Source organism: Mytilus californianus, unplaced genomic scaffold (assembly GCF_021869535.1).
Source record: "Mytilus californianus isolate M0D057914Y unplaced genomic scaffold, xbMytCali1.0.p SCAF_4, whole genome shotgun sequence".
Lineage (NCBI taxonomy): Eukaryota > Metazoa > Mollusca > Bivalvia > Mytilida > Mytilidae > Mytilus > Mytilus californianus.
The window spans coordinates 120,262,948-120,288,489 of NW_026262690.1; the positions used below are offsets into that span (position 1 = coordinate 120,262,948).

Here is a 25,542-nt window from a genome sequence, read left to right on the forward strand (position 1 = left end):
CTAAATTGAATTAAATAAAATATAGAAATATGATAAAATTATTAGCAATTATTTATATAATTAACAATTGTTTTAAAAAGATGAGTTAATTACAATAATCTTTTGTTTATTTGTACAAGTTTAGTAATTATTTTTAACTGGTTGTTAATTGATTTCACAATTATCCTCTAAAATCTTTTGAGTTCATTTAATCTCCTTTTGATCTTCAGTATCTAATTTTACTTAAAATTCATTTTTCATTATACACCTTAAAGTAAAGTGAACAATACATCTACAATACTGGTATATCAGTAATGTACCAGTATTGCTGTTTTTATACGACCGCAAAAATTAAAAAATTTTTGGTCGTATATTGGTATGACGTTGGCGTCGTCGTCGTCGTCTCCGGCGTCGTCCGAAGACACATTGGTTTTCGCACTCTAACTTTAGTTTAAGTTAATGGATCTCCATGAAATTTTACCATAAGGTTCAATACCACGAAAGGAAGGTTGGGATTGATTTTGGGGGTTATGGTACCAACAGTTAAGGTATTAGGGGCCAAAAAGGGGCCAAAAATAAGCATTTTTGTAACTTCCAGACAATAACTTGTGTGTAAGTGTATGAATCTCTCTGACATTGTACCACAAGGTTCCATATCACATAGGGAAGGCTGTAATTGATTTTGGGGGTAATTGCCTCAAAATTTAAGAAATTAGGGGCCAAAAAAGGGGCAAAAAACAAGCATTTTTCTAGTTTCATGACAATTACTTGTGTGTAAGTGTTTGGATATTTCTTAAATTGTACTACAAGGTTCCATATCACAAAGGGAAAGCTGGAATTGAGTTTGGGGGTAATTGCCCGAAACGTTTAGGAATTGGGGGCCAAAAAGGGGCCAAAAATAAGCATTTTTCTAGTTTCCAGACAATAACTTGTGTTCAAGTGTATGGATCTCTCTGAAATTGTACTGCAAGATACCATACCACAAAGGGAAGGCTGGGATTGAGTTTGGGGGTGATGAATCATAAGGGGGTTCAAAAAATTTGGGGGGGGGGGGTATTCTTTTTTTTTCTTTTTTTCCTTTTTTTTTTCTTTTAAAATTTTCCATTTTAAGTTGGTTATTTCTGATTTATATTTAAAAGCAAATAATAATGATATGGTAGGAAATACACACCAAACAGGATGTGTAAATTATTATACAATAAGTATTGTGCAATAGCAAGAAATTTTCAATTGCACAGTATTGCACAATAGCAAGAAATCTTCAATTGCACAGTATTGCGCAATAGCAAGAAATCTTCAATTGCACAGTATTGCGCAATAGCAAGAAATATCCAATAGCACAATATTGCGCAATAGCAAGAAATTGTCAATTGTACAGTATTGCGCAATAGCAAGAAATATTCAATTGCACAGTATTGTGCAAAAGAATATACTTTGTATAAATTGCTTATTTCTTGATCAATTTCAATGGGGTTTTATTCTTGAATTCTTGGGGTTCTTTAATATGCTGAATCTAACCATGTATTAAGTTTTTGGATTTTGGGCCCTGTTTTTAAATTGGTCCACATTGAGGTCCAAAGGGTCCAAAATTTAACTTTGTTTGATTTCATCAAAAATTGAATTATTGGGGTTCTGTGATATGCCGAATCTAACCGTGTATTTAGATTCTTAATTTTTGGTTCCGTTTTCAAATTGGTCTACATAAAGGTCCAAAGGGTCCAAAATTAAACTTAGTTTGATTTCAACAAAAATTGAATATATGGGGTTCTTTGATATGCTGAATCTAACCATGTATTTAGATTTTTGATTATGGGCCCAGTTTTCAAGTTGGTCCAAATAGGGGTCCAAAATTAAACTTTATTTGATTTCAACAAAAATTGAATATATGGGGTTCTTTGATATGCTGAATCTAACCATGTATTTAGATTTTTGATTATGGGCCCAGTTTTCAAGTTGGTCCAAATCTGGGTCCAAAATTTAACTTTGTTTGATTTCAACAAAAATTGAATATATGGGGTTCTTTCATATGCTGAATATAACCGTGTATTAAGTTTTTGGATTTTGGGCGCCGTTTTTAAATTGGTCCACATTGAGGTCCAAAGGGTCCAAAATTTAACTTTGTTTGATTTCATCAAAAATTGAATTATTGGGGTTCTTTGATATGCCGAATCTAACCGTGTATTTAGATTCTTAATTTTTGGTTCCGTTTTCAAATTGGTCTACATAAAGGTCCAAAGGGTCCAAAATTAAACTTAGTTTGATTTTAACAAAAATTGAATTTTTAGGGTTCTTTGATATGCTGAATCTAAACATGTGTTTAGATTTTTGATTATGGGCCCAGTTTTCAAGTTGGTCCAAATCGGGGTCCAAAATTAAACTTTGTTTGATTTCAACAAAAATTGAATATATGGGGTTCTTTGATATGCTGAATCTAACCATGTATTTAGATTTTTGATTTTTGGGCCCCGTTATCAACTTTGTCCACATTGAGATCAAAAGGGTCCAAAATTAAACTTTGTTTGATTTCATCAAAAATTGAATTCTTGGGGTTCTTTGATATGCTGAATCTAACCATGTATTTAGATTTTGGATATTGGACCATAATAGTGAATGTCCAATTTAAAATTTTTAAGTTCTTAGACCACATTCATTCTGTGTCAGAAACCTATGCTGTGTCAAATATTTAATCACAATCCAAATTCAGAGCTGTATCAAGCTTGAATGTTGTGTCCATACTTGCCCCAACTGTTCAGGGTTCGACCTCTGCGGTCGTATCAAGCTGCGCCCTGCGGAGCATTTTATTTTTTAAAAGTTACAATACTGGTACAAAATTTTTATACCAGTATTGTGGACAATACTAGTATACCAGTATTGCGATCACCAACTACAGGAGATCCAAATCCTGGTAAACTTATATTTTTGTATGAAGCTCTTAAAATATTGACTGTCTGTCATTTGTCATGATTTGACATAAACAGATAAAGAACTGATAAAGATTTTTCGACTGATCTACTGACAATAGCGATAGACAAATGTAAATATATAGCAGGTCCTTATATTTCCCCCTGTAAAGGATTTTAATAGTATGTTAGATAGATTTCTTTAACAACGCAGTTGTTTATAAGTTAAACAGTCAAGGGACTTACTTAAATGAGTGATTTTCTAAATCACTGATTCAAGTAACATTATGTCCATAAAGGTTGGAAGTAAGAGTTGTCTTTCTTTAATAATCACCTATTTAAGTAGTACAAATTAATCACTAGACTAAGTGATTTAATTTTATTGTAGCTTTAAATATAGAATACTAATGATCCAGGGACTAAATATGTTGCTAAAATTATCAGAACCAACATCTGTGTTGATAGGATGACCAGGTCATGTCAGGTGATGACCTTGTACTAAATCTAGGATAATGAACAGATATATCATGTTAAGGAGGGGTATTTGCGAAAAATACCAGTCGAGAGAATGTTAAATTTCGCGAGCCGTAAGGCGAGGGAAATTCATTCTCAAGACTGGTATTTTTCGCAAATACCCTTAAGAACATGCTATATCTGTTTAATTACACCGAATGTTATTGTACAAAACGCATTGATGATCGTGACATTAAACGCATTGATGATCGTGACATTACAAGCGTCCAGTCGGATAGAGTATTTTTTGGCAAATACCACGGCAGAGAGGGTAAAAAAGGCATATCCTTTTTGCATATACCCCGGCGCTCTTTAAAAATGAACGATATTCATTTGATAAAAGTAAATTGGTGAAAAATACACTGGCTATCAACCAATCAAAACCCAGGATTCTTACATAAGGTGTAATTATGACATAAAAATCACTTGTTTAAGTATCATACCTCAATTTCCTTCCAAAAGATCACTTCTTTAAGTATCATTATTTTAATAACCCCCACTAATTTCAACACCCCCGAACAGTGAAATTTTGATCGCGAACAGTAGAATTTTATTACATAATCTATAAGATGAAACCTTGAATTTAACAGGAAAAATACTCCCATTGCTGGGAAAAATCTGTTAAGAAAGTATCAGTTCATTATGTAAAGCCATTTTTATAGCATTTTTTCAACTAAAATAGAATTTGCAGCTAAATTATTGCATCAAAGGCATAAACCTTGCTGCTTAAAAAGAAGCAAAAAGTTCATTGTTTTCAATTTTAATAATTAATGAAAAGATATTATCTAAACCTATGTGTTTAAAATTTTGGTAAAACTACAAAATCACAATTTGTGACAAAACTTCGAATTTGCTACTTAAATAAGTGATTTAAAAATCACTTATTTCAATGAGTCCCCTGACTGTTAAAGAAATCTATCTATTGGTCATTGACCAATATACATTTCTGTGCATTTTTCCAGCAGGTTGACTGCTAGTGAATATGGTTGAACTGAAAGATTCCAAAGATTAGTTTGAAACACTTGAATTATTTAGTTTTAAATGAAAATTGTAATTTTGACATTGAGAACATTATATATGTTTTAATTATTATAAAAAGAGTTGGTTTTGTTTTTACAACCTGTCCCCCTTTTTACAAAATTAAAAGCCATATTCACTAGCAGTCAACAGGAGCTGCAAAGTTGGGAAATCCCCTTCCGTATAAAACTGTAACCGAGTTGCTATTTATAAAATCGTATGCTCCCCCAAGAAAATTTTGACATTTTAGACTCAAAACCTTGCATTCTGAGCATACCTGGAGGTGATTTAGATGCTTGGGAAAATATAAATTTTGTCTTATTTTTGTTGTTGACTTCAATCAAATTTAATAAAAAAAATCATTTACAAAATGGGAATCTTCATGCCCTGAGTACCTGTTTTTTTTTACATATCTTTTTAAGACAACTAAAGAATTCTGTCCTTGAATAATGTAGATGATAGAATAATATTTAATTTTATTTCTATAATAATCGAATTTATTAAATATCTTGGTCGATTTATTTTGCGTAACTACGTACTTTGTAAACAAATGACCCCCCTTTTTTCTCAAAAGACTTGTACACGTATTTCAGAAGCATTGTCAAAAAATTGATATCTCCTCTGATTTTCTTTTTTTTGTAAACTGTTCAGTAAGTAGGAAACTAAAATCATTTGAACTAATGTTATTTTATTTGTGGTGACTGGTCGACAATATTCTACTTTCGTTTTTGACCTTCATTCTCTGGACACCACGTGGGCTTTGAAAAGGGAACTACAAAAGGTACTGTTTTCCAGATTCTTAACAACATTATATATTATACTTTCTTTTATTTGACTGATATTATTTCATAACATGCTAATGTCATCTTCTTTGACTTTCTTCGTTTTCTTGAAGCCAAAACCGAAAAGGGTATATTGATCGCTTCATATTGTTAATGACCATCGGAATGTCTCTCTTGTTATCTTTGCAAACATACGATACTTTCCGAATTTGAATAGACTACCAATCAGTGACCTGAATTTACGTGAACTATTTTAGTCAAAGGTAAACACTGATTTACATCCTTGTTTATCGCGACATTATCGTTAAAGCTGATAATTTCAATGGAACAATTATTTTTTAATAATCCGATTATCGTTTTACTCTATTTTTTTTAACTCATGCAAAAATAGCCAGCGGGGAAAGGACAATTACCAGCGAAAATAGCCGGCTGCCGGCTTTTAACGACATCACTGAATTAAAAATATCAAACGACCATTCTATTAAGAATTATGAGAGGCTAACTATACATGTAATTTTCTGAAATGACGATGATTTTAAAATACTTGTTTGTGTGTTACATGTGTTTCAAGAGAACAGTACAGACATGCGGTAAAAGAGCTTTCATGTCGATCCGGCCCCAAGTTGATACGTCCCAAGTCGTTCCGTCCGAAGTCGATCTGGCCCAAGTCGATCCAGCCCTATGTCTAAATTGATCCGTCCCCAATATAAAAATATGTACATGATGTATAAGGAATAAAAATAAAGATATATATATGAATTCAGTGTTTATGAGTTTTATAATAATATAAAAGGTGGACGGTAAAAATTGACGAATATTTGAAAATTAAATTTTCTTGTTAATTTCTTAAATCTTGAGGATAAAATTTTTTTTTAACCCCCCCCCCCCCCTCTTTTCCAAAAAGAAATAACATCTTTTTGTAAAATGTGGTACATTTTAAGAGACATCAATACACTTAAACACAAGTTATTATCTGAAAACTAGAAAAATGCTTGTTTTGGGCCCCTAATTCTTAATTGTTGGGACCATCACCCCCAAAAACAATCCCAACCTTTCTTTAGCGGTATTGTACCTTTTGGTAAAATTTCCTAGCGATCCATACACTTAAACTTAAGTTATTGTCCGGAAACTAAATGTCTTTGGACGACGACATGATGGCTATATACGACCCCAAAATTTTTTTGCGGTCGTATAATAAATATAATAAATAAAATTAATGAAATAAATATAAAAAATATGATACCTGTGTTTTATTGATTTAATACTAGAATACTAGAATACTACTGGAATAGAACTATGCATTACATTTAAACTAGTATATGACTGGTGAAATCTATAGTCTCTTTGAAATCAATATTCATGCATGAAGAAAGGGAATACACAGGAATGAGACAGCAACCCAAATGTCTAAGCTACAATAAAGTCTTCACCAATAAACAAAAAAAGAATAAACCACTTCATAAGATACTTCATCGAAGATACCAAATACAATAATGTTGAAGATACCAAATACAATAATGTCGTAAAAAGTGAAGGAATCGAATTGGTAGTTGTAAAAACAGTTAAAAATAATTGCTATATTTACACTAACAGGTAATTTTAATTTTTGGTTCAATATATTTTGAACAAGGATTTAATAAGGTCTGAAAGCTAATAAGGGAGTTAACACAAGGTTGATTTAATCTTTGTGAGGTGCCGATTTGTCTAGGTGCCGATTTGTCTTGGTGCCGAAGTGTCTTTCTGGGGGCCGATTTGTCCAGGTGCCCAGGTGCCGATTTTTTTGGTTGCCGAACTGTCTAGAATTCCTCAGTCGCTACCTGCATAATGATCAAGTGTCAGAACATAGTGTATTGTCCTTTCCTTCACATAATCACCCTGCTCAGTTGCTAGGTAATGATCACGTGTCAGAACATAGTTTATTGTCCTTTCCTTCACCTAATCACCCTGCTCAGTTGCTAGGTAATGATCAAGTGTCAGAACATAGTTTATTTTGCTTTCCTTCACCTAATCACCCTGCTCAGTTGCTACATAATGATCACTTGTCAGAACATAGTTTATTGTCCTTTCCTTCACCTAATCATCCTGCTCAGTCGCTACGTAATTATCAAGTGTCAGAACATAGTGTATTGTCCTTTCCTTCACCTAATCATCCTGCTCAGTTGCTAGGTAATGATCAAGTGTCAGAACATAGTGTATTGTCCTTTCCTTCACCTAATCATCCTGCTCAGTTGCTAGGTAATGATCAAGTGTCAGAACATAGTGTATTGTCCTTTCCTTCACCTAATCATCCTGCTCAGTTGCTAGGTAATGATCAAGTGTCAGAACATAGTGTATTGTTCTTTCCTTCACCTAATCACCCTGCTCAGTTGCTACGTAATGATCACGTGTTACAACATAGTGTATTGTCCTTTCCTTCACCTAATCATCCTGCTCAGTTGCTACGTAATGATCAAGTGTTAGAACATAGTGTATTGTCCTTTCCTTCACCTAATCACCCTGCTCAGTCGCTACGTAATGATCAAGTGTCAGAACATAGTGTATTGTCCTTTCCTTCACCTAATCACCCTGCTCAGTTGCTACATAATTATCAAGTGTCAGAACATAGTGTATTGTCCTTTCCTTCACCTAATCACCCTGCTCAGTTGCTACGTAATGATCACGTGTCAGAACATAGTGTTTTGTCCTTTCCTTCACCTTATCATCCTGCTCAGTTGCTACGTAATTATCAAGTGTCAAAACATAGTGTATTGTCCTTTCCTTCACCTAATCACCCTGCTCAGTCGCTACGTAATGATCACGTGTCAGAACATAGTGTTTTGTCCTTTCCTTCACCTAATCATCCTGCTCAGTTGCTACGTAATGATCACGTGTCAGAACATAGTGTATTGTCCTTTCCTTCACCTAATCATCCTGCTCAGTTGCTACGTAATTATCAAGTGTCAGAACATAGTGTATTGTCCTTTCCTTCACCTAATCACCCTGCTCAGTTGCTACGTAATGATCACGTATCAGAACAAAGTGTATTGTCCTTTCCTTCACGTAATCATCCTGCTCAGTTGCTAGGTAATGATCACGTGTCAGAACATAGTTTATTGTCCTTTCCTTCACCTAATCATCCTGCTCAGTTGCTAGATAATGATCACGTGTCAGAACATAGTGTATTGTCCTTTCCTTCACCTAATCACCCTGCTCAGTTGCTAGGTAATTATCAAGTGTCAGAACATAGTTTATTGTCCTTTCCTTCACCTAATCATCCTGCTCAGTTGCTAGGTAATGATCAAGTGTCAGAACATAGGGTATTGTCCTTTCCTTCACCTAATCACCCTGCTCAGTTGCTACGTAATGATCACGTGTCAGAACATAGTGTATTGTCCTTTCCTTCACCTAATCATCCTGCTCAGTTGCTACGTAATGATCACGTGTCAGAACATAGTGTATTGTCCTTTCCTTCATCTAATCACCCTGCTCAGTTGCTAGGTAATGATCAAGTGTCAGAACATAGTGTATTGTCCTTTCCTTCACCTAATCACCCTGCTCAGTTGCTAGGTAATGATCACGTGTCAGAACATAGTGTATTGTCCTTTCCTTCACCTAATCACCCTGCTCAGTTGCTAGGTAATGATCACGTGTCAGAACATAGTGTATTGTCCTTTCCTTCACCTAATCACCCTGCTCAGTCGCTACGTAATTATCAAGTGTCAGAACATAGTTTATTGTCCTTTCCTTCACCTAATCATCCTGCTCAGTCGCTATGTAATTATCAAGTGTCAGAACATACTTTATTGTCCTTTCCTTCACCTAATCACCCTGCTCAGTCGCTACGTAATATTGTAATAAAGCTTTCATGCATGAGACTCTGAGTAGAACTTATATGCACTATGATGTCTCAATGTGTGAAGAGAGGTTATCAAGCTTATTTTCATCATCAGTAACACTGTACAAGGTAGAGGGAAAGACGAGGAATAGCATGATAAATATTTTATGGGGATTCATATATAGAGACTAAAATATCCACTGCTCAACAGAATGTGAAGCTTTTTTCCCTTGCCAAAAAATTTCACATTATGGATTGCAGCTGATATTTAAGGATACACATGTGCAGAAAATCAGATAATCTATACTTGTGTATAATTTGGAGTTTAGTATGACGTCCATTATCACTGAACTAGTTAACATATTTGTTTAGGGGCCAGCTGAAGGACGCCTCCGGGGGCGGGAGTTTCTCGCTGCATTGAAGACCCATTGGTGGCCGTCGGGTTGTTGTCTTTTTGACACATTCCCCATTTCCATTCTCAATTTCATGATACTAATCATATGCTTTTTGTCGAGCCTTCGACTTTAGTCGAAAAAGCGAGACATAGCGATCCTACATTCCGTCGGCGTCATCGGCGGCGTCGTCCACAAATATTCACTCTGTGGTTAAAATTTTTGAAATTTTAATAACTTTCTTAAACTATCCTGTATTTCTACCAAACTTGGACAGAAGCTTGTTTATGATCATAAGATAGTATCCAGAAGTAAATTTTGTAAAAATAAAATTCCATTTTTTCCGTATTTTACTTATAAATGGACTTAGTTTTTCTGCCGGGAAATATTACATTCACTCTGTGGTTAAAGTTTTTGAAATTTTAATAACTTTCTTAAACTATCCTGGGTTTGTACCAAACTTGGACAGAAGCTTGTTTATGATCATAAGATAGTATCTAGAAGTAAATTTTGTAAAAAAATAAATCCATTTTTTCCTTATTTTACTTTTAAATGGACTTAGATTTTCTGCCAGGAATTAAACAACACTTTCACTCTGTGGTTAAAGTTTTTAAAATTTTAATAACTTTCTTATACTATTTTGGATTTGTACCAAACTTGGACAGAAGCTTGTTTATGATCAAAAGCTAGTATCAAGAGGGAAATTTTGTAAAAAAATAAATCCATTTTTTCCGTATTTTACTTTTAAATGGACTTAGATTTTCTGCCAGGAAACAACATATTCACTCTGTGGTTAAAGTTGGATTTGTACCAAACAGAAGCTTGTTCATGATCAAATGCTAGTATCTAGAAGAAAATTTTGTTTTCTTCCAGTTAACATTACATTCAGTCTGCAGTTAAAGTTTTTAAACATTTATTAGATTCATAAACTATCCTGGATTTTTACCAAACTTCTTACAATCAAAAGATAGAATCAAGAGGAATATTTTTATTGATTTACTTCCTCATTTTTGTTGAGCCTGCGATTAACAGAAAAAGTAGGCGAGACACTGGGTTCTGCGGAACCCTTACGAATTTTTTTATATCATTCAATCTTATGTATCAATAATGTGCCCACAAGGGCTCTGAGTGAGTGTCTGTTTGTTTGTAACTTAAAAAATGTTTTACTTATCTTTATATTAATTGTACATCAATACATAGACAGCCTCTGTGCCGGTGGACTCACATGTGGGAGGTAATGGGTTTGATCCAAACATATAAAAATTGGGTGTGCTGCTGCTCCACTGGTTGGCTCAGAGTTAGATTAATGTGTTGAGAAGGGAACAAAGGTCCGGAAACGGTCATATTTGCCAGTCATGACATAAACTGAAAGCTACATTGTATTTGTCCTAAACGGCAGATTGGGAATTAGGACATATTTTTTTTTACAGAAATAATTTCGTCATTTCATTGAGATCGGGTTTCTTAATCACTATTTTGCACATGTTTTTGTTTTGTAATCCTTTTCCAGTAATAAAACTGCCACTCCAGTAGAGTATGCTAATCCTGAGGGCCCTCCTAATAGCCATATTAATGCATCTGGGAAATATTGGCTAATGATAGATACCTAATCACTTTTTACCTGTTTTTAATTCACATCTGACAGTGATCACAAGCTCAGAACTTTAATGTAATATGAAAAAATCTAAATTTCATGACAACTTCCTTCATTATTTAATTACTTTTCAGCAAAGACAATCATCAATTCTGATTTAAAAATTAAAACTTGATTTAATTAAGTAGAAAAAAGTAATTTTTCACGAGTCAAAACTATAATAGTCCCAGGTCAAACGTGTGCTTTATTAGTCCCCTACTGACGAAGTCGAAGGGGACTCTAGGTTTGCACTCCGTCTGTCTATCTGTCTGTCTGTCTGTCTGTCCATCCGTCAGGCCGGCGAATCAGTTTTCCACACTTTTTTTCGTCATGCTTGAAGATATTGATTTGATAATGGGTATATATTTTTATCATGACAAGTTACAGATCAAGTTTGAATTTCCGTTCTGATGATTTTGTGCAGAGGTATGGTCCTTGGACTTAGAAAATTCACTCAAATAATCAGTTTTCCTCACATTTTTTTTTCGTCATGCTTGAAGATATTGATTTGATAATTGGTATATATTTTTATCATGACAAGTTATAGATCAAGTATGAATTTCCGTTCTGATGATTTTGTGCAGAGGTATGGTCCTTGGACTTAGAAAATTCACTCAAATAATCAGTTTTCCTCACATTTTTTTTTCGTCATGCTTGAAGATATTGATTTGATAATTGGTAAATAGTTTTATCATGACAAGTTACAGATCAAGTATGAATTTCCGTTCTGATGATTTTGTGCAGAGGTATGGTCCTTGGACTTAGAAAATTCACTCAAATAATCAGTTTTCCTCACATTTTTTTTTCGTCATGCTTGAAGATATTGATTTGATAATTGGTATAAGTTTTATCATGACAAGTTACAGATCAAGTTTGAATTTCCGTTCTGATGATTTTGTGCAGAGGTATGGTCCTTGGACTTAGAAAATTCACTTAAATAATAAGTTTTCCACACTTTTTTCGTCATGCTTTAAGATATTGACTTGATATTTGTTATATAGTTTACACCATAACAAGTTATAGATCAAGTTAGCATATTGTTCCAGTACAATGAATTTTTAATCGGTAGGGGACTATGTTTTGCCATGCAATACTCTCAGAATGCTTGTTCACTATGGAATAACATGCTTGAAATTGAATATACACTTAATCTTAAAATGTAAAATGATTTTATGCTAAACGAAACAAATGCAACTATTATCTGTTATCATGGTTATATTCAAACACTTCTAAAGGTAATGCAGTTAAAAATTCTGTGATTTCCTGTCAATTTGATAAACAGATCGAATCCCGGAAATGAATCTGTAATCACTCATACTTTACTATTAGCTTTAAACTTCCAGTTTTTATTTAGTCTTCAAAATCAAAAGAAGCCTTGGCGATTCCTGAGAAATTTACTATTTTGAGTCATTAAATTATTTCAATTTAAACTGTTGCATTCCATAAATTGTTCTTGAACGTTAAAGAAAAACGGTAAGAAAATTCTTGAAGTAAATGCGATGAAACAGTCAATTCTGATTCAAGTTCGTTGATGCCATGAATCTAGTGTGAATAATTTCATCAGTTTGAAAAAAGGGCCCTAACTTTTAAGTCATCTCAAAATAACCGAAATTGTATGAAAAAATTTCTAGATCCTTGGAAGGGACCTAGGGGTTAAGACTTCCTGGGGACTGTGAACTAACCCATTATAAATACAGCTCAGATGGTTCATATATATATATATATATATATATATACATGTATATGAGTTTATGTTGAAAATTAGGCTCTTTTAAGATTACATATATAAATTGTCTAAGTACAAATTTAGATATGTGTAACTGGAGAGCATGACTCTCACTTAAAAATCACATTGTCACCTAGGCCTCTAGGACTTCAACAATTTACCTTTGTGTTCGAAGTCAGCACTCTCTAACCCACTGAGCTAAAGAAGTACTTCCCTAGCTTAGGGCTGGCTTAGTATCTGCTATGCAAGGGAAGTAATCCTGCCACACTTTTCCCCCTTAAAAGTCATCATACCATTATGACTCTTCACAACACCAACCCAGGCTTACTACATAGTTTTTTTTTTTTATTTTAGCTCCAAATGTAAAAAAACAATCAAAACAATGATAATCTTTTAAAGTATTAACAACAGAAATAATCAAACCTAATTAATCATAATAACAGTGTAAACCTACATTTTTTTTACTTATTTTCATAACCATTTTATTTTCACATTTTCGCAATTTCCTAAGTGGAAAAAAAATGTGAGTGTAACTTGTCACAACTACGTTTAACTTTGATCTTCCCTTATATAAATACATCAGGAAAATTAGAAAATGTCAAAATAAAAATGCGAGAAATCATTTAGATAGGGCTAAACATTAAATATAATATTAGCCAAAATAAGTTTACAGGACATAGATTGTGTTATTATACTTCATGTCAAAATGCCAGATTTTGATTGGTTAATACGAGGGAGACAATTTACTCTATCCCATGGCAAATACTCTATTACCCTTCACGGAGACGCTTGCTCAAATGTGCGCTTTAATAAATACGGATGATTGTTATGTTCAAGACGACATAGTTTATTACTTTGAATTTGAAATTTGATAGACAGTAATAACAGAACATTCAGTATAATAAATTAAATAACACATATCTGAGAGGGTGATAGAGCAGATTGTTACCCCTCGAAAAGACATTGTCAACCTTGGCCTCGCCTCAGTGTTATTTATATAATGACATTCCATATTTTCTTTTGGCAATAAAAAATATGTGTCTCTCCTTCACAAGCGTATGACTATTTATTGCCTCTGTATCTTTTCTTCTTTTTTGACAAAACTGACAAGTTTTTAAAAATGTAAAAACTAGACTTTTTTTGTTAGGTTTGTAACCAGAACTACCAATTTTCGTCCTAATAAATTTTTGTCCTATTTTTATACGACCGCAAAAATTAAAAATTTTTTGGTCGTATATTGGTATGACGTTGGCGTCGTCGTCGTCGTCGTCTTCGTCGTTGTCGTCGTCGTCGTCGTCGTCGTCCGGCGTCGTCCGAAGACACATTGGTTTTCGCACTCTAACTTTAGTTTAAGTGAATGGATCTCCATGAAATTTCACCATAAGGTTCAATACCACAAAAGGAAGGTTGGGATTGATTTTGGGGGTTATGGTACCAACAGTTAAGGAATTAGGGGCCAAAAAGGGGCCAAAAATAAGCATTTTTGTAACTTTCAGACAATAACTTGTGTGTAAGTGTATGGATCTCTCTGACATTGTACCACAAGGTTCCATATCACAAAGGGAAGGCTGTAATTGATTTTGGGGGTAATTGCCTCAAAATTTTAGGAATTAGGGGCCAAAAAAGGGGCAAAAAACAAGCATTTTTCTAGTTTCATGACAATAACTTGTGTGTAAGTGTTTGGATATTTCTGAAATTGTACTACAAGGTTACATATCACAAAGGGAAAGCTGGAATTGAGTTTGGGGGTAATTGCCCGAAACGTTTAGGAATTGGGGGCCAAAAAGGGGCCAAAAATAAGCATTTTTCTAGTTTCCAGACAATAACTTGTGTTCAAGTGTATGGATCTCTCTGAAATTGTACTGCAAGGTACCATACCACAAAGGGAAGGCTGGGATTGAGTTTGGGGGTGATGAATCATAAGGGGGTTCAAAAAATTTGGGGGGGGGGGGATTTTTTTTTTTTTTTTTTTCTTTTTTTCCTTTTTTTTTTCTTTTAAAATTTTCCATTTTAAGTTGGTTATTTCTGATTTATATTTAAAAGCAAATAATAATGATATGGTAGGAGATACACACCAAACAGGATGTGTAAATTATTATATAATAAGTATTGTGCAATAGCAAGAAATTTTCAATTGCACAGTATTGCACAATAGCAAGAAATCTTCAATTGCACAGTATTGCGCAATAGCAAGAAATCTTCAATTTAACAGTATTGCGCAATAGCAAGAAATATCCAATAGCACAATATTGCGCAATAGCAAGAAATTGTCAATTGTACAGTATTGCGCAATAGCAAGAAATATTCAATTGCACAGTATTGTGCAAAAGAAGATACTTCGTATAAATTGCTTATTTCTTGATCAATTTTAATGGGGTTTTATTCTTGAATTCTTGGGGTTCTTTAATATGCTGAATCTAACCGTGTATTAATTTTTTAGATTTTGGGCCCCGTTTTTAAATTGGTCCACATTGAGGTCCAAAGGGTCCAAAATTAAACTTTGTTTGATTTCATCAAAAATTGAATTATTGGGGTTCTTTGATATGCCGAATCTAACCGTGTATTTAGATTTTTAATTTTGGGTCCCTTTTTTAAATTTGTCTACATTAAGGTCCAAAGGGTCCAAAATTAAACTTAGTTTGATTTTAACAAAAATTGAATTCTTAGGGTTCTTTGATATGCTGAATCTAAACATGTGTTTAGATTTTTATACGACCGCAAAAAAATTTTGTGGTCGTATATTGGTATGACGTTGGCGTCGTCGTCGTCGTCGTCGTCGTCCGGCGTCGTCGTCGTCGTCCGGCGTCGTCGTCGTCGTCCGGCGTCGTCGTCCGAATACACATTGGTTTTCGCACTCTAACTTTAGTTTAAGTGAATGGATCTTTTTGAAATTTGACCATAAGGTTAAATACCACAAAAGAAAGGTTGGGATTGATTTTGGGGGTTATGGTACCAACAGTTAAGGAATTAGGGGCCAAAAAGGGGCCAAAAATAAGCATTTTCTAGTTTCCAGACAATAACTGTGGAACGGTGTATGGATCTCTCTGAAATTATACTACAAGTTTCCATACCACAAAGGGATGGTTAGGATTTGCTTTGGGGGGTTATGGCTCGAACCGTTTAGGAATTAGGGGCAAAAAAGGGGGAAAAACAAGGTTGTCCTGGTTAATGGACAAATACTTTAGTACAAAACATAATTTAAAGCAGTGTAAGGGAGATAAATCAAATACATCATTGAAATTATCTCCCTTACACTGCTTTTAAATTATGTATAAAGTAATGGTTAATGAACAATAAAGATAATTTAAAACAGTGTAAGGGAGGTAATCCAAATACAACGTTTTGGTTACTTCCCTTACACTGCTTTTAAATTATGTTTAAAGAAATGCATATTTATAAAGGCAGACCAGTAAAAATATCTGCAAATGTTGCATCTTTTTTTTTTACAAAAAAATCCATATGAAGGTCCAAAGGGTCCAAAATTAAACTTTGTTTGATTTTAGCAAAAATTGAATATATGAGGTTCTTTGATATGCTGAATCTAAACATGTATTTAGATTTTTGATTTTTGGCCCAGTTTTCAAGTTGGTCCAAATTGGGGTCCAAAATTAAACTTTGTTTGATTTCAACAAAAATTTAATATTTGGGGTTCTTTGATATGCTGAATCTAACCATGTATTTAGATTTTTTATTTGTGGACCCCGTTATCAAATTGGTTCATATTGAGGTCAAAAGGGTCCAAAATTAAACTTTGTTTGATTTCATCTGAAATTGAATTATTGGGGTTCTTTGATATTCCAAATCTAACCGTGTATTTAGATATTTAATTTTGGGTCCTGTTTTTTAAATTGGTCTACATTAAGGTCCAAAGGGTCCAAAATTAAACTTAGTTTGATTTTAGCAAAAATTGAATTCTTGGGGTTCTTTGATATGCTGAATCTAAACATCTGTTTAGATTTTTGATTATGGGCCCAGTTTTCAAGTTGGTCCAAGATAGGGTCCAGTATTTAAACTTTGTTTGATTTCAACAAAAATTGAATATATGGGGTTCTTTGATATGCTGAATCTAAACATGTATTTAGATTTTTGATTATGGGCCCAGTTTTCAAGTTGGTCCAAATTGGGGTCCAAAATTAAACTTTGTTTGATTTCAACAAAAATTGAATATATCAGGTTCATTGATATGCTGAATCTTACCATGTATTTAGATTTTTTATTTGTAGGCCCTGCTATCAAATTGGTTCATATTGAGGTCAAAAGGGTCCAAAATTAAACTTTGTTTGATTTCATCAGAAATTGAATTATTGGGGTTCTTTACTATGCCAAATCTAACCGTGTTTTTAGATTTTTAATTTGGGTCCCGTTTTTAAAATTGGTTTTCATTGAGGTCCAAAGGGTCCAAAGTTAAACTTAGTTTGATTTTAACAAAAATTGAATTCTTGGGGTTCTTTGATATGGTGAATCTAAACATGTGTTTAGATTTTTGATTATGGGCCCAGTTTTCAAGTTGGTCCAAGTTGGGGTCCAAAATTAAACTTTTTTTGATTTCAACAAAAATTGAATATATGGGGTTCTTTGATATGCTGAATCTAACCATGAATTTAGATTTTTTATTTGTGGGCCCCGCTATCAAATTGGTTCATATTGAGGTCAAAAGGGTCCAAAATTAAACTTTGTTTGATTTCATCAAAAATTGAATTATTGGGGTTCTTTGATATTCCAAATCTAACCGTGTATTTAGATTTTTGTCGAGCCTTCGACTTTTGTTGAAAAAGCGAGACATAGTGATCCTACATTCCGTCGGCGTCGTCGTCGTCGTTGTCATTGTCGTCGGCGGCGTCCACAAATATTCACTCTGTGGTTAAAGTTTTTGAAATTTTAATGACTTTCTTACACTATCCTGGATTTCTACCAAACTTGGACAGAAGCTTGTTTATGATCATAAGATAATATTCAAAAGTAAATTTTGTAAAAAAAAAATTCCATTTTTTCCGTATTTTACTTATAAATGGACTTAGTTTTTCTGCCAAGAAACATTACATTCACTCTGTGGTTAAAGTTTTTGAAATTTTAATAACTTTCTTAAACTATCCTGGATTTCTACCAAACTTGGAAAGAAGCTTGTTTATGATCAAAAGATAGTATCCAGAAGTAAATTTTGTAAAAAAAAAATTCCATTTTTTCCGTATTTTACTTATAAATGGACTTAGTTTTTCTGCCAAGAAACATTACATTCACTCTGTGGTTAAAGTTTTTGAAATTTTAATAACTTTCTTAAACTATCCTGGATTTCTACCAAACTTGGAAAGAAGCTTGTTTATGATCAAAAGACAGTATCCAGAAGTAAATTTTGTAAAAAAAAAATTCCATTTTTTCCGTATTTTACTTATAAATGGACTTAGTTTTTCTGCCATGAAACATTACATTCACTCGTGGTTAAAGTTTTTGAAATTTTAATAACTTTCTTAAACTATCCTGGATTTCTACCAAACTTGGAAAGAAGCTTGTTTATGATCAAAAGATAGTATCCAGAAGTAAATTTTGTAAAAAAGTAAAAAAAAATCCATTTTTTCCGTATTTTACTTATAAATGGACTTAGTTTTTCTTCCAGTTAACATTACATACAGTCTGCACTTTAAGTTTTTAAAACATTTATTAGATTCATAAACTATCCTGGATTTTTACCAAACTTGGACAGAAGCTACTTACAATCAAAAGATAGTATAGAGAGGAATATTTTTATTAATTTTTTTCCTCATTTTTGTTGAGCCTGCGATTAACAGCAAAAGTAGGCGAGACACTGGGTTCCGCGGAACCCTTACGAATTTTTAATTTTAAGTCCCGTTTTTTAATTGGTCTACATTAAGGTCCAAAGGGTCCAAAATTAAACTTAGTTTGATTTTAGCAAAAATTGAATTCTTAGGGTTCTTTGATATGCTGAATCTAAACATGTGTTTAGATTTTTGATTATGGGCCCAGTTTTTAAGTTTGTCCAAGTTGGGGTCCAAAATTAAACTTTGTTTGATTTTAACAAAAATTTAATATATGGGGTTCTCTGATATGCTGAATCTAACCATGTATTTTGATTTTGGACATTGGACCATAATAGGTAAATTAAAAAAAATTCAAGTTCTTAGACCACATTCTTTCTGTGTCAGAAACCTATGCTGTGTCAAATATTTAATAACAATCCAAATTCAGAGCTGTATCAAGCTTGAATGTTGTGTCCATACTTGCCCCAACTGTTCAGGATTCGACCTCTGCGGTCGTATCAAGCTGCGCCCCAGCGAAGCATTTTATTGATTATGGGCCCAGTTTTCAAGTTGGTCCAAGTTGGGGTCCAAAATTAAACTTTGTTTGATTTCAACAAAAATTGAATATATGGGGTTCTTTGATATGCTGAATCTAAACATGTATTTAGATTTTAGATTTTTGGCCCAGTTTTCAAGTTGGTCCAAATTGGGGTCCAAAATTAAACTTTGTTTGATTTCAACAAAAATTGAATATATGGGGTTCTTTGATATGCTGAATCTTACCATGTATTTAGATTTTTTATTTGTGGGCCCGCTATCAAATTGGTTCATATTGAGGTCAAAAGGGTCCAAAATTAAACTTTGTTTGATTTCATCAAAAATTGAATTATTGGGGTTCTTTGATATGCCAAATCTAACCGTGTATTTAGATTTTTAATTTTGGGTCCTGTTTTTTAAATTGGTCTACATTAAGGTCCAAAGGGTCCAAAATTAAACTTAGTTTGATTTTAACAAAAATTGAAATTTTGGGGTTCTTTGATATGCTGAATCTAAACATGTGTTTAGATTTTTGATTATGGGACCAGTTTTCAAATTGGTCCAAGTTGGGGTCCAAAATTAAACTTTGTTTGATTTCAACAAAAATTGAATATATGGGGTTCTTTGATATGCTGAATCTAAACATGTATTGAGATTTTAGATTTTTGGCCCAGTTTTCAAGATGGTCCAAATTGGGGTCCAAAATTAAACTTTGTTTGATTTCAACAAAAATTGAATATATGGGGTTCTTTGATATGCTGAATCTTACCATGTATTTAGATTTTTTATTTGTGGGCCCGCTATCAAATTGGTTCATATTGAGGTCAAAAGGGTCCAAAATTAAACTTTGTTTGATTTCATCAAAAATTGAATTATTGGGGTTCTTTGATATGCCAAATCTAACTGTGTTTTTAGATTTTTAATTTAGGGTCCCGTTTTTTAAATTTGTCTACATTAAGGTCCAAAGGGTCCAAAATTAAACTTAGTTTGATTTTAACAAAAATTGAATTCTTCGGGTACTTTGATATGCTGAATCTAAACATGTGTTTAGATTTTTGATTATGGGACCAGTTTTCAAGTTGGTCCAAGTTGGGGTCCAAAATTAAACTTTGTTTGATTTCAACAAAAATTGAATGTATGGGGTTCTTTGATATGCTGATTCTAACCATGTATTTTGATTTTGGACATTGGACCATAATAGGTAAATTAAAAAAATTCAAGTTCTTAGACCACATTCTTTCTGTGTCAGAAACCTATGCTGTGTCAAATATTTAATCACAATCCAAATTCAGAGCTGTATCAAGCTTGAATGTTGTGTCCATACTTGCCCCAACTGTTCAGGGTTCGACCTCTGCGGTCGTATCAAGCTGCGCCCAGCGAAGCATTTTATTCAGTCTATTATATAGATGCTGTAGTGATAACTACATTTAAACCAAATTGATACTCACAGTAAAGAAATGTCTGGATATTATTTAAAGAAACTTGCCAAGGGAGATAACCAGATAACTTTGAAAAATTGCTTTTCTGAAGCTATTCCAGAAGAACTTGACCTTGAACGATTTGAAAGAGGTCAACAGTTTTTCAGACGAAACATTTCAGCATGCCTTTTCACAATGATGTGTTCACTGGTGTGTGGTTTGTGTGTCACTAACTTGTTAGAGCCATTGGTCTTCACTGGAAAATCAGATACACCTCGGAAATCTTTAATTAGATATCTTAAAACAATGGCTCATGTCGTACAATGGCATTGTGGAAATGTTTGGGACTTAAATTCAAAAGCAAGAAAATCTCTCCAGATTGTGTGTGGATTACATGACAGAACAAGGATTGATATGATGAAGAAGACAGAGAAATTGTATGTTTCCCAGTACGACATGTCACTAGTCCAGGCGGGATTTATGGGTGCTATTGTCATGTACCCTAAACAGTTTGGTATAAAAGCTAGTCAAAATGATTTAAAAGATTACATTTATTTTTGGAGGTGGATAGGGTACTTGTTAGGGATGGACGACAGTAATAATATCTGTGTAAACTCTTTAGAAGAAGCCATTGCTATTTGTCATGAGATAGAGAATGACATAGTGTATCCAGCGTTACACAAACCCCCGCCACATTTTTATCACATGGCCAAAGCTTTCACCGATGGATCAAATATCTTGCGCAATTTCAAATTTTTTACACCTGAATCGGTTATTTCATTTTCGTTGGATTTGGCTGAGAAGGAAAGAATTTCTCATTCATTTATGGACAAAATCAGAATCATTTTCTTGAAGGTGTTTGTAAATCTAGTCTATTATTCCAGTTTATTTAGAAATTTTATGAACAAAAATGTAGAACACTTATGTCTTGCTATAGAAGATAAAAGGTTTGATGCTGGTGATGTGAAATAATTCGCATATAATATGCATAATTAGGGATCTTTCCTATAATTTTTAAAAGCTGTTTGGGTAGAGTCATTGTTTTTTGGTTCAAATTTGCACAGAAACAACTGGAATAAGATGCTTTGTGAAATTTTGAATAAAGTCATTGTCATAATAGTCAATAATACAGGATTTTTTTAACCTGTATATTTTTAGATGTATTTATGTCTATATTAAAGTTTTTTAATAATTTACTGTGATCTTCTGTTTACATGATTGACAATGATTCAATTATTTTATTAAGATGAATTTTATAACATTGTTGAAATAAAAATTAAATTTACCATCTTTGCAATGTGTCAAATGAAAACTGCATTGTTCCATAAACAACATAAGATAGCATACCGGTAACATAAGAACAAACTTAAAATCAGTCACCATCAGAGTACAAATAAAAAAGAAGATGTGGTATGATTGCCAATGAGACAACTCTCCACAGAGACCAAATGACACAGAAATTAACAACTTTAGGTCACCGTACTGCCTTCAATAATGAGCAAAGCCCATACGGCATAGTCAGCCTGTACTAATCACACTTAACTGTCTATGATGATACAACATATACAATGTTTGTGTGACAGACATTAAAATTTAGTCTATATTAGTGATAAAAGACTTGATATTTAATATGATATATATATTTATGATGTATATATAAAAAGTTATTTTGTTTTATGTAGTACTTCTCTGTGTTGATAAACACTGCCTCAATGGGGTGTCAGTGGCGGATCCGGGCGGGGGGTGGGGGTGGGGGGGATTGGGTTCCGCGGGTTGGAACCCCCCTTTATCCTGGGTTAGGAACCCCCCCTTTTATAAATGGCTTGATCCGCCCCTGGGTGTCATGAAATACCTAGCATAGTCCCCTCCTCCAGTGCTTGGGTTTGATCACTGGCTAGTGTTAACCAAAGACTTGAATATTTGTATTTGCTGCTTCTCAGCTTAGCACACAGTTTTTAAGAGGAAGAGCAAAGACTGGTTACCCCTTCTCAGAATTATGCTTCAGGGTAGGTGACATGTCTTCCTGTGGACTGTTACCTTATGAACAGGTGGTGCTGTAAGTAATTGTGGTGCTGTAAGTCAATGTGGTGATGTCAGTAATTGTGGTGCTGTAAATCATTGTGGTGCTGTAGTTGTAAGCGTACTTTCATTCCGCCGTGTATTTATTCCGGGTAACTGTTTTTCACTAGAGAATATTGGATGTTAATAGTGTGAAAGCGTCGATCTTGATATCATTTTTTTTTATTATATTAGACCGGTTTATTGTTTACATAAATAAATGGGTTAAAATTAAAATGATTTTCAAGGAAACAGTTTAATTAATCTGAGTCAATCTAGTAAATAATATTGATGATGATGAGGAGGATATTTTTATAACTCAAAATACTTTATCAATGATCAGGACATTGAACTTGATACAAACCAAATTTAAAGAGCAGATTTGTTCTTAGATAAAGTTTCAATTACAGAAGCATCCTTGGTAAGAGTTCCATATTGCACCCCCTGTATACTAAAAGAACACAATAATGTATTACAGTTTATTCCGTGGGGGTGCCATATGGAACTCTTTCCAAATTATTTAAATCTTATTCGTTAATAAGCATTATTTTGTTATCGTGTGTTCAAAATGAGTACTAATCTCTTCATCAATGAATGGATCTAAAGCACTAGTGTAATTAATCCCGCCGGGTATAAAATAACTAGTGCAGTCATTCCGGTACAAAATCACTAGTGTAATCATTCTTGGTTCAAAAACACTAGTGTGAACATTCCTTGGATGAAAACTCTCAACTTTTTACATAAATCAACTATGCAATTTTCAAATACACTAAAAACTATTAAGCCACATTTTATATATATTTCCCCTTCAAAAAAACCTTTTTAGAACCTTATAATGACTGGTGAATGTTTTACACTGGACCCGGATAGAAAACCCTAGTGATTTTTTGTTGGTGTATAAAAATCACTGGGGATTTTCTTCCTCCGGATAAAGTACACTGGCAGAATCAAACCACTGTTACATAGTCATTGTGGTGCTGTAAGTAATTGTGGTGCTGTCAGTAATTGTAGTGATGTAAGTAATTGTTGTGCTGCAATTAATTTGTGGTGCTGTAACTAATTGTGGTGTTGTAATTAATTGTGATGGTGTAAGTACATGTAATTGTGGTGCTGTTAGTAATTTCATTGATGTAAGTCATGGTAGTGCTGTAATTAATTGTAATGCTGTCAGTAACTGTGGTGATGTAAAGAGTGTGGTGCTGTCAGTAATTGTGGTGCAGTAAGTAATTGTGGTGCTGTCAGTCATTGTGGTGCTGTAAGTCATTGTGGTGCTGTCAGTCATTGTGGTGCTGTCAGTCATTGTGGTACAGTAAGTAATTGTGGTCATGTTGGTAATTGTGGTGCTGTAAGTAAGTTTGATGATGTCAGTAATTGTCGTGTTGTAAGTCATTGTGGTGCAGTAAGTAATTGTGGTGCTGTTAGTAATTTCATTGATGTAATTCTTTGTGGTGCTGTAATTAATTGTAATGCTGTCAGTAATTGTGGTGATGTAATTGAGTGTGGAGCTGTCAGTAATTGTAGTGCTGTAAGTCATTGTGGTGCAGTCAGTAATTGTGGTGCTATCAGGAATTGTGGTGCTGTAAGTCATTGTGGTGCTGAAAGTCATTGTGGTGCAGTAAGTAATTGTGGTGCTGTAAGTCATTGTAAGTCATTGTGGTGCTGTCAGTCATTGTGGTACAGTAAGTAATTGTGGTCCTGTCGGTAATTGTGGTGCTGTAAGTAAGTGTGATGCTGTCAGTAATTGTGGTGTTGTAAGTCATTGTGGTGCTATTAGTAATTTCATTGATGTAATTCATTGTGGAGCTGTAACTAATTGTAATGCTGTCAGTAATTGTGGTGATGTAAGTGAGTGTGGTGCTGTCAGTAATTGTGGTGCTGTAAGTCATTGTGGTGCTGTAAGTAATTGTGGTGCTATCAGTAATTGTGGTGCTGTAAGTCATTGTGGTGCTGTCAGTAATTGCAGTGTTGTAAGTAATTGTGGTGCTGTAAGTCATTGTGGTCCTGTCAGTAACGGTGATGCTGTCAGTCATTTATGGGGCTGTAGGTCATTGTGGTGCTGTCAGTAATTGTGGTGCTGTCAGTAATTGTGGTACAGTAAGTAATTGTGGTCCTGTCAGTAATTGTGGTGCTGTAAGTAAGTGTGATGCTGTCAGTAATTGTGGTGTTGTAAGTCATTGTGGTGCAGTAAATAATTGTGGTGATGTCAGTAGTTGTGGTACTGTAAGTCATTGTGGTGCTGTCAGTAATTGTGGTGCCATAAGTCATTGTGGTGCTGTCAGTAATTGTGGTGCTGTCAGTAGTGCTGGTGTAAGTCATTGAAGTGCTGTAAGTAAGTGTGATGCTGTCTGTCATTGTGGAGCTGTAAGTAATTGTGGTGCTATCAGTCATTGTGGTGCTGTCAGTCATTGTGGTGCTGTAAGTCATTGTGGTGCTGTAGTCATTGTGGTGCCGGTTCTGCTGTAATTGTGGTGTTGTAAGTCATTGTGGTTCAGTTAGTAATTGTGGTAATGTAAATCATTGTGGTGCTGTCAGTAGTTGTGGTGCTGTAAGTCATTGTGATGCTGTAAGTCATTGTGGTGCTGTAAGTAATTGTGGAGCTGAAAGTCATTGTGGTGCTGTCAGTAATGGTGGTGCTGTTAGTCATTGTGTTGCTATCAGTCATTTGGTGCTGTAAGTCATTGTGGTGCTGTAAGTGATTGTTGTGCTGTCAGTAATTGTGGTGCTGTAAGTAATTGTGGTTCTGTAAGCCCCGTCATCTTTCTACGAGTGATTTATACATAAGTCCATAGTAAACTACAAGCAATCGGAGGCAAAAAAATAGGAACAGCTTTTTGCCTTTTTAAAACTACAATTGATTTAATGTTGCTAGTTAAAAGTGCAGTTTTAAATTTTGTAGAATTTTTTTTTTAATCTGAATAAATAAAAAAAAAACTGGTTAAAAGCAATAATGAGCTATGTAATTTTTTTTTTTTTAAAACATATTATACTTTATTTCATTAAAGCTGTTTATAAATCTTCTA

The 25,542-nt window shown here is 33.9% G+C and overlaps 1 protein-coding gene and 1 long non-coding RNA gene across 3 annotated transcripts; both read left to right on the top strand.

The window, feature by feature from the left end:
* The first annotated feature begins 310 nt into the window (after positions 1-310).
* Positions 311-17,546, top strand: LOC127699212 (uncharacterized). 2 transcript variants are annotated; one of them, XR_007981125.1, is made up of 3 exons: positions 311-487; positions 14,163-16,619; positions 17,144-17,546. It is a non-coding gene; the product is annotated as an uncharacterized LOC127699212 (long non-coding RNA). The 2 variants fall into 2 exon arrangements; XR_007981124.1 differs by having other exon boundaries at positions 311-466; positions 14,142-16,619.
* Positions 17,547-20,445: 2,899 nt separating this feature from the next.
* On the top strand, positions 20,446-21,754 carry LOC127699206 (uncharacterized). The gene has a single exon (XM_052202975.1). It carries the CDS (start codon positions 20,504-20,506, stop codon positions 21,434-21,436), a length of 933 nt encoding a protein of 310 aa, XP_052058935.1. The 5' UTR covers positions 20,446-20,503; the 3' UTR covers positions 21,437-21,754.
* Positions 21,755-25,542: the final 3,788 nt, after the last annotated feature.